At 42.7% G+C, this 10,147-nt stretch overlaps 1 protein-coding gene across 3 annotated transcripts; it reads right to left on the minus strand.

The window, feature by feature from the left end:
- Positions 1–1,361: 1,361 nt before the first annotated feature.
- LOC136528104 (uncharacterized) lies at positions 1,362–3,878 on the minus strand. 3 transcript variants are annotated; one of them, XM_066521003.1, is made up of 4 exons: positions 3,655–3,878; positions 3,381–3,569; positions 2,901–3,155; positions 1,362–1,770 (listed from the first exon to the last, which is right to left on the minus strand). In XM_066521003.1, the coding sequence occupies exons 1-4, from the start codon at positions 3,773–3,775 to the stop codon at positions 1,745–1,747; spliced, it is 591 nt and encodes a 196-aa protein (XP_066377100.1). In that variant the 5' UTR covers positions 3,776–3,878; the 3' UTR covers positions 1,362–1,744. The 3 variants fall into 3 exon arrangements, with proteins under 3 accessions (XP_066377100.1, XP_066377098.1, XP_066377099.1); XM_066521001.1 differs by having other exon boundaries at positions 3,376–3,569; XM_066521002.1 differs by having other exon boundaries at positions 3,457–3,569; positions 3,655–3,871.
- Between the last annotated feature and the right edge of the window lie 6,269 nt (positions 3,879–10,147).

The raw sequence follows: 10,147 nt of genomic DNA on the forward strand, positions 1-10,147 counted from the left end.
ACCAGTCATTGTTGTGTGTTCCTGGCAACATGGAAATGTATTTCGAACCTTCTCACCCTAATTTCCATTTGTTATGCATGAGAATATTGGAGAAACAGAGTTATACATACACAAGTCACATATGGTTTCATCACATCAAAATGCATGAATCCGATGTGTTAGGTTCCTCGGTTCTTTTACATGTGTAATTGTGAAGTCTCCAAGCATTAGCCTACAGTACTCCCTATTTTCAGTTGTGACAGAATCTACAGGAATTACAATATCTCATCTACTAAAGCAATTTTTTTTTTGAAAAATCAATGTTCTACTTTGTACAACCATGAAAGAATCAAAGACCACAATCCTAGCCTAGCCTGCTGGTGTAGTTCTTTTTACAGCAGGGAGTTCCATAGAGCTGAGATATGTAGGATACAAAGTCCAAAGCCCTAATCTTCCTCTACTCTCCTTCAGTCCCCTCTTCATAATCTCATCGATTGTTTTGATCCATTGGACTTTTGATGAGTGTTCTCTTGTGTGTCTGTGCAAGATGAACAGCGAATGTATTCACAGTTGGAGAACATGAAGAACTTAAGAGCATCTCTGAGCCTACGCACCACGTATCCAAAACTGATCTGATCACGTGGTGTGAAAACATTAACCTCATTGAGCCAAAGGCAACTCAATAGATCAGTCATCGTTGTGTGCTCCCGGATCAGCACTGCTCCCTCCAGCACATCTGCAAGTTATAATTGGATTATTAAGAACTATGAGCTGGGGGAACCAGTATTTCAGGAAGTACTCGTATTAAGCAACGAACTACAGTTGTGTAGAATGTTGTGGCAATTTGAAGAAGAGAGAGAAGCGCAAGCGATTTTTTTCTAAGAGGTTGGGCCCCCCATGTTATAATTCCTATAAAACAACTTATTCTTTAGGAACTTCATATGAATTGTAGTGGTCCAGTCCCTTGTTCTAAAAGGCTCTCATGGAATTTTTTTCTTATAGGAAATAGAAATCCTATGAAATACCTCCATTTTTTTTTTGTTTCAAAATGAGACCTCAACATGCAAAACTCCAACTTGAAACTCACTCATACGTTCCAACTGAAAATATGTGGTGCATTTACCAGAAAGAGGGGCATTGTTGGATATGTTGCTTAACAACGTCGTGCATTCTTTTCGTGGGCACCAGACAGTCTTCCTTTAATTTGATTGTGAGCAATAGTTTTTTAATGGGTCAATTTCAGTTGAGTTTGAACCACAACCACCGCCCCAACACAAGAATTTACCGTTCTGCACACACGACTGCTAGATTGCTATTCCAATTCAACACAAACAATAGAAAGGCCCCACTCAGTCCCTAGGATCACAAATCTACTCCAGAAAGGCAGAAACCACTTGAGATATATTCATATATATCATGTTCACAGACTATAGACTCCTAGAGCACAAGGCCGAATGCATAAACTTCCTCGTCTATCCATTATCATCCACTACCTGTGTGCACTAAGTATAATTATATACATCTGAATAGTCTTACGAGTCCATGACGGTACATCTGCTTATTAAGTACAGCTATACGAGCAAATTAGAACAACATCGACCATTTTGTACTGGAACATAAGGGAGGCTTTAGACTTTAAAGGGGGAAGATAGTGTCGCCATCCTCGTTTCTGTCAAGGTAGTTGAATGGAGCGTCTCCTTCGTAGCGGAAGTCTGGACCAACGTAGCACTTCATCTCATGAAACAGGTTCAGGTTGTCGACCAGCTTATGGAACACATTGCAACCACAGCACTGAAACAATAGACCAAAATTCAGCAAATGTGGATACATATGAAAGCAAACAGCTAGACAGAAAATGCAGAACCAGGGAAGGAAAACAAGAACATCCGAATGCGGAAAAGAACAACTTGTAGGTGTCACACATTGTTTAAAACTCAAGGCCAGAGCTGACCACAAACCTAATAGAGAGCTATGATAATTCACAGTCCGGGAAAGTTTGAGCTTTACATCAAAAGAAGCAACATAGTAGTACAGAGACTGCATAGCTAATAGTCATCTTGGTTTCGTATTGAATGGACTAAAATTATTTAAGCAATTGACATGTCTGAAACTAAAAAAAAGAATGCTACGTATCTCGTCCAATATCTATATCTATATAACAGTATAACACACATACAAAATGAAGTGATTCATATCTCTAGGATAACCAAGTTCTTCAAATTTAAATGGTACAGGTACCAATTTTGTGGAAGAACATATAACCCATGGTAAAAACTGTACTAGCTAGTAGCTATTGACGATGTTAGTCATTTCTTTCAATATTCAGAAGAATTGCATCAGATTATTGCAACATGATGTCTCTTTTCTCACGATATCAAGGATGAACTATCAAGAGATTCTCATCTCTAGGATAACCAAGTTCTTAAAATTTGAACTATACAAATGCTCAATTTTGTGGAAGAACATATAACCAATGCTAAAACAGTATTAGTTATTGTCGGTGTAATCATTTCTTTCAATATTCAGAAGAACTGCATCAGATTATAGCAACATGACTCATGACGTCTCTTTTCTCATGATATTAAGCACCAACTGTCAAGTGATTCTCATCTCTAAGATAACCAAGCTCTTCATATTTGAACTGTACTGCTGGCCGATTTTGAGGGAGAAATATTACCCATGGAAATACAGTACTAATAATTCACTGAATCGGTCATTTCTTTCCAACATTCAGAAACCTACCTAAACCGTATGCTATAAACTAATAACAAATTAACGATGCTGCAACTTAAAAAAAATAAACACGGAAGCAGCAAGTGGCACCTCATCAATATACACTAAACTAAGGTAGGACAAGGATCAACTTCATTGGACTTCTATTAACACATTGGTTACACTAATCACATACTCCTAGTTCATACCTGAACAAACACAGTTCCATCGGTGTAGGCATGAGGATTGATGGCCCTGGTCGTGCGCTGCCCGCACACGTTGCAGGTGAAGGCCACCCGCATACGCCGCCGCGGTGATTTGGTGAAGAGGGACCAAGGCAGCGTTGACACCTCCGGCCTGCCCGCCGCACCGGCCTTGCTCGCCGTCGGGGGGCCCTCCATCCCCGATCCCGTCGTCCAGCCGCTCCCCGTGGCAGCACTCACCACCAGTCCCATGGCTGCGTCCTGCCGATGATGCGACACAGGAGCCAGGTCAGCCGACATCACAGCATCAATCAACCAATCAGCTCGATCAGACCATTTGCGAGCGGCATGGGAGCGAATCGAAGCAAGAAATTGCACGAGATGGTGCGAAATCTGCAAGCGAAAAGCAGGCCAAAACGCGTCCAATTCGATCCGAGTGCTACAAAGAGACCCCCAATAGAAATGCAGGACAAGACGGCACGAAACCGAGCGAATCAGGCCGGGGTGCTGTCGGATTGCACCAAGGGTGGTTACGGCGGGTTAACCGCCGCCGCGTCCGTACCCTGGAGAGCGGCGAGATGGAGAGCCCGCCGTACGGCGCCAGGCTGGTGGGCTCGCGCCCAGGCCCCGAGCCGGACCCTTTGCCTTTGGCGGCCTCCTCATCGTCGTCGTGACCTGCAGATGATTCGTGATGTGTGACGATTACGCCACCAGAGAGGTCGAAACGAGACGCGCGGGGAGGGGAGGGATGGACACGTACGCTTGGAGGCGGCGACGGGGAGGAAGGCGGCACGGCGCCGGCGGTGGAGCGGGGTAGAGGAGAAGGGGAGCGGGAGAGAGCGGGAGGTGGTGGCGATCGCGGCGGCCGCGACGAAGTCCATGGGCGGCGACGGCGAGAGGGCAACGGCGAGGAGGGAGGTGCAGCTGTGGCGTGATATTTTTTTCCTCTTGGGCTGGAAGGGGAAGGCAGACAAATGAAATCGTTTTTTCTTGAAGGAGCGGGTGACGATTAACGGAGGCTGTTGGCCCCACATACACACCTGCAGTTGGTCGGTTTCACAAAATTTTCTTGGTCCGTTTTAGAAACTTTGTTTTGTGGGAATTTTGTTATTTAGGTTATACTAGCTAACGTGAACATGCGTTGCTATGGGATAGCTAATATTTTGTATTTAAAACACATGAATCATATGATAAGATAACAATACTGTAAAAATTAAATATCAACGTTAAAGTGATATTTAATTCAAAAAAATAAAGTTTATAAAATTAATAGTCACAGAGAGCGCAGCATGACAGACTCACAAACTATACTTTATAGACATTTCCGTGGTACGGCTAAGATAATATTTTATATCAGCAGGAAAAAATCTCCGATAACCATTTCTTTCGTACGCCAATAAATCCACGAATAAGTTTCGCCTATCTCCGTACCATCTTGTACGCAGGCTTGAGTATATATGTAAATATTTGTGCCTGTCACATGGATAATACTACGTGTTTTGAAAATTTTCCCACAAAACTCGATCATCTCTTCCTTGTTCACTAGCACGTCTTTCATGACCTTAAATGCCCAAAACTCATTAGGGTCTTGTTTGGCATGGACTTATAAGGATTTGTTCTGAGTTTGTATGTGTTGAGGGGTGCTCGTTTGAACCACTAAGCATTCGTCCTCCTCAGAATGTTTCCTCTTTTTTTCTATGCATGCTTGATAAGCCATCTTTGAATTCTCTATTATGACACAGTGGCTTGGGCTTACAATATTTTCATCGCTATCAAGATGTGGAGAACCCTTTCTTTTATTTAACTCTGAAGATAGCAAGATCGCCGCAAGCTTTAGTCTAAATCCTTTCATATCATCCTACACGATATTATGAACCTAGTTAATATCATCCTGCACGATAGTATGAAACTAGGTAAATACCCGTGCGTTGCAACAGAAAAAAATAGGGCCCTAATAATTTGAGAATGAATGTGTTATATTGTCACAAAAAAATGATACTGCAAGTGTGATGTCCGGAATGTCAATATTACAAAATGGCTAAAATTCTCGTCAGTGACTTTCAATCATTAAGGTGTGCATTTGTAGTATTGTACATTTATGCATACATACATAAAAGTTCATGTCACCGTCCTTACATGGAATGCACAAAATCACAGAAAATGTGTTGCACCTTGTGTGAAGATAACATTGGTTGTGTGGCATCCTCACCAACTTGAATCCAGACTTGAGTCCTGTAGTGGTAAAAACCTTTCACGATTGGTTGCCATGTAAATAATATGTGAATGGATCAAGATGTCCAAGAGGGAAGGTGAATTAGGCTAATTCTAAAATTCTTTGCAATAATTAAACCCTACATTTAGCCCACTTCACCCTTTGTGCCTAGAAAGTGATTCCATTGATCTAACGCACAAAAGTTTAGCACCCTAAGTTCCAATCATATTCTAGCATGGCAATTCTAAAAATGTAAAGACAAGAATTGAATTGCTCAAATGTAAATGCTTAAAGTAAAGAGAGGAGAAGGAATGCGGCGATGTTTTATCGAGGTATCGGAGAGTTGCCACTCCCCACTAGTCCTTGTTGGAGCACCCGCGTAAGGGTGTAGCTTCCCCTCGATCCACGCAAGGATCAAGTGCTCTCTATGGATTGATTCTTCGACACTCCGTCGTGGTGAATCACCCACAACCGCTCACAACTTGAGTTGGATCATCCACAAGCTCCTCCAGATAATCACCAAACTCCCGATCACCACCAAGCCATCTAGATGATGGCGATCACCAAGAGCAACAAGCACGAACTCTCACTTGACCACAACAAGTCTAATGAGAAGGGTGAATGCACACTTGCTACTCTCCTTGCACTAATGATGCATTAATCTTGGATTCTCAAATCACAATTGTCTCACTAGGCTCTTACTCTCCAAATCACTTTTAAGGGTGTTTCTCAACTGATCAAATAGGCAAGAGACATCCCTTAGATGAATAGAGTAAGTATTTATACCCCTCATTCAAAATGAACCGTTAGGAAGTGGCATCAGCATTCTGCGGGGTGACCGGATGCTCCGGTCGGTTCTCTCTGCCATAGAGCCGTTAAGTTGTAATCGGACTCTGACCTGTGTCTAGTCACAAAAACTGCTCTCTAAAGCCATACTAATGTTGACCGGACGCTGGAGCCTAGAGTCCGGTCACTTTACTGTTCAGCGTCCGGTCAGTAACCGGAACCTGACCAATATCCGGTCAGCACTGACCGGACACGTCCGATCAGGATTCTCCCTCTCTAGAACCTTACTGGAGTTGACCAAACTCTGGCACCCAGGGTCCAGTCACTTTTTTCTCAGCGTCTGGTCGCAACCAGATGACTTCTCCTTGATCAAATGAACTGACCAAACTCTACTGCCAGCGTCCAGTCAGTATTTGACCCTCCATTCACTTCCAACTCGAAATCATATGTGAATGAAGTTTGCTCTAAGGGCTACTCCTGAGCTACCTAGTGCTAGATTTAACAAGTGTGTACCACACCTAACCCACTAGACTCACCTAGGTCAAGCTACTAGTCCATACCCCCCTTAATAGTACGGCCAAAAGGAAAAACAAAGTCCTAAACTACTCTAAGTGTCTCTTCAACACCAAACGACACTTAGAACTAGTCCATCCTTAACCTTGTCGTCCATCCTTTGAAAACTGAAATGATTTCCATCGTAGGGGCATGACAACCATGATTGCCCAATCAATTGCCATTACCATGACCTAACTTAATTGCCTCTGTAAAACACACGTTAGTCATAATAATCACGTATTGTCATTAATCACCGAAACCAACTAGGGGCCTGAAAGGGCCTAGGATGTCACCTAGAGGGGGGTGAATAGGTGTTTCTAAAAATTAACACCTTTAAATGCGAAAACGATTAGTAAAGAGAGTTTCCAAAATGGGAACTCCAAATTAAGTGTAGTACCACCTCTCACAAGTTAGCCACAGAGTAAACAAGGTATAACGAATATATATAGAAGTTACAACCCTACAATACAAAGTTAGAACAGAGAATGAATATATTCAGCATAGGCAAGAAATATCGGACATGTCCGGTAGGTATACCGGACGTGTTAGGTATGCACGTGTTCTGCAGAATAGCCTATCACAGTGATCAATACCGGACGTGTCCGGTATACACGGTTTTAGTGGAACATCCCTAAACTTGCTTCTTTCGATTTCTAACTTCAAATCAAATTGCAGGTACCTACTAGATATGACAATATATACAGATAACCTACACAAGAGCAAGAGCAACACAAATATCGAATGAAATGCGAATTGAGACACGATATTTGTTTTACTGAAGTTCAGACTTGTTCGAGTCCTACTCTCCGTTGAGGGGGCTGCGGGCGACCCAGCAAAGGTCAGCCCTAGAGGATACCATGAAGGTCACTCTAGCTGGAGTCTTTTCCAACTCCTTTTCCTCCTTCCACTAGTTGATTCTGAGGCGGTGGAATTGACCGTTACAAACTTTCCGAGGTACACCACAATCTCTCAGGTGCTCTCCGACGATGCCTAACCATCTAGGACTGAAAAGTCCAAGAGTAACAAATATGAATCACGAAATAGACAATATGCACAAGTGCTCAAGTGGTGGCTTGCTCTCTTTTTCAAATTCTCTCTTAACCCACAAATGGATTTTGCTATTTGATCACACACTCACTAAGAGAGGGTTTGGGAGAGTTGGCAAGGCTCAAAACATGTATGTGTATCAGCAGCATCAGCAGCCTCCAAAGGTGGAGGCTTGGGGGTATTTATAGCCCCCTTAGAAAAACTATCTGTTTTATAGCCGTTGTCATACCGGACACGTCCGGTATGACTTACACTGCGCCAACGGTAACTAAGTTACAGTGTCAATGTGAGGCGTTGGAACTCCTGACTCTCGTTGAAACTCCTGCCCCTCAGCATATTTGAAAACTAAGTAACTAAGTTGAAGTTTGTGAGTTGTCGGAACTCCCAACTCATACCGGAACTTCCGACCGTCGGAGCTCCCGACTCTCAAGGCATTTGAAAACTAGCCGTTGGCCTCTGGTCGTCCATACCGAACACGTCCGTATGAATACCACAATGAACTCTCCAAGTCAGTCAAAGCGCGAGACGTCAGAACTTTCGACCATTACCAGAACTCCTGACCGTCGGAACTCCTGACTTATGTCGGAACTCCCGACGAACCAACCCGAGAACAATAATTTTACCATTACTGGGCAAATACCGAACACGTCCCAGACCAGCAAGAAATCAGTTAGCGCTTTTGTCTCTCAAAAACTCAAAACTCATAGGGGTTGGCTTGAGCACTAATGAAACATTATCTATCAACATGATGCATCCCTCTTAATAGTATGGCATACCTATTAAACTCAAGATTAAAGGAAAAACAAATTTATACCGCTTGAGTTGACCTCTTTTGAATTAATGCCATCTCTTTCAATCTTCATCAAGTAAGGGTGCCAACATGTTGATATTGATCTTGTCACTTGAGCATAGTCATCTTGAGCACATGACTTGATTCCATTCATCAAATATGAATAACTCCAAATGCATCAAGTCACTTCAAACACTTTGTCTAATATAGATTTGATCCTCCACATCAATATGACCATTGTAGCTTGATTAGTATCTCAACTAAATGCAAGTACTCCCTTCTTCACCCTAGCTAGGTTCTTCGGCCGCCAAGCCGTCGCTTGCCCTTCACCCTTGCTTAGTACCTTGAAGCCTTTCCTTGCTATCTTCACCATCTCAAGCCATCAAGTCACATCTTGTGTTGAATCAACCATTCATTTGTATTGTTATCTTTTTCATTTCAATTTAGCAAGCTTCAAATATGAGACCATTCCATATGCAAACCTTCATGTCTCATTAATTAATTCTTATGAGCTTGCTTTCGCATAGTACATGGAAATCCCACAATAAATAAGTCTTTGCATGAATTCCATTTGCATTGTTGTCTTGTGCTTGAACTAGATTGTTTTATATAACAACGCATCATTTTGGCTTTCATTAAGTACCTGTGAGATAACATATTACCTGTCCACACTTAGCAAACGGGTTAGACCTTTAATCATGTTGTCATTCAACCATCCAAAACCCACTAAAGGGCTAGATGCACTTTTAGTGCCTAGATACTTTTAGTCTCCCCATTTTTGGTGATTGATGACAATACAACCTCGAGTATATAAAAGAGATGAGGTTTTCAACATGCTTGGTTCATATAAGCTTTTGACAATAAGAACAAAAGAGTTAGGCATGCTTATATGACCCAAGCCAACATGATGTACTCAATAGATATGAAATAAGCATGAGTACAAGAAATAAAGCTCATTTGAATAGGAGTAAAGTGCAGAAGCAAATCAAATGAGCATGATGAAGTGACATGACATATATACAGATCAAAGTAGAGAGCACACATATCACATATCACATAAATATCACCCATATCACTTAAATATCACAATCACACGTATGTAGTTCAATGCATGAAAGTAAACATGAATGCATAGTAATGTATCACACATAAAAAACCAAAAGTAATAAATAAGCTCCCCCTAGATCTAATCATACTCGATCCCTCTCCCGCTTTGGCGTCAAGCACCAAAACCTAAGGGTCGGTCGGCGGGGCTAGAGCAGACGAGTTGGGTGCTGAGGTGCGGTGAGCGATCTGAAACTGGGTAGCATCATCCTCTAATCCAAAGCTCTAAGCTGTCTGACCCTTTGTCGCTGGAACTAAAGCTAAAGCGGTCTGGGTTGAATCTGGAACTAGTGCGGCCTGTGACTCTATAGGTATCACTAAAGCAGGTGGCTCTGATGATGCAACAGATGAAGGGAGCATCTCTATAGTCCTAGTGACTAGAGCAATGGTGGTAGGTACAGGGACATGTAGCTCTGGCGGTGTAGGCTGCCCTATAAGCTCACTAAATGTCACACCAAGGCTCCTGAAAACTAGGGTGTCAGTCACAAGCACTGAGGAACTCTGAGCTGGTGTGAAGCCCGTAACAATAGGTGTGAAGTGTGAGGCTATCACTGGCGAAGCAAACCACTAGGACACCTGCTCTGTAGGTGAAGCAAACTATGTAGCTAGTTGTCCCTAACTCTAAAGCCCACTGGGCTGTAAAGCTAGAGTTGCTAAAGTGGTGGTAGACTGACCAAGCTGTGGTGTAGACGGTGGCGGTGCAACCCCAATAGTAGTGACAATATGCTGCAAAAATCTAAGTAATTGCTGCAGCATCAG

Source organism: Miscanthus floridulus, chromosome 19 (genome assembly GCF_019320115.1).
Source record: "Miscanthus floridulus cultivar M001 chromosome 19, ASM1932011v1, whole genome shotgun sequence".
Lineage (NCBI taxonomy): Eukaryota > Viridiplantae > Streptophyta > Magnoliopsida > Poales > Poaceae > Miscanthus > Miscanthus floridulus.

What these genes read in the sequence shown, in the direction of transcription:
- LOC136528104 (XM_066521001.1), bottom strand. Translation starts at nt 3,775, where the DNA reads ATGGACTTCGTCGCGGCCGCCGCGATCGCCACCACCTCCCGCTCTCTC. An exon ending in CCCCGTCGCCGCCTCCAAGC is followed by an intron (nt 3,570 to 3,654) that starts GTACGTGTCCAT and finishes AATCATCTGCAG; the next exon opens with GTCACGACGACGATGAGGAG. An exon ending in ATGGAACTGTGTTTGTTCAG is followed by an intron (nt 1,771 to 2,900) that starts GTATGAACTAGG and finishes CTATTGTTTCAG; the next exon opens with TGCTGTGGTTGCAATGTGTT.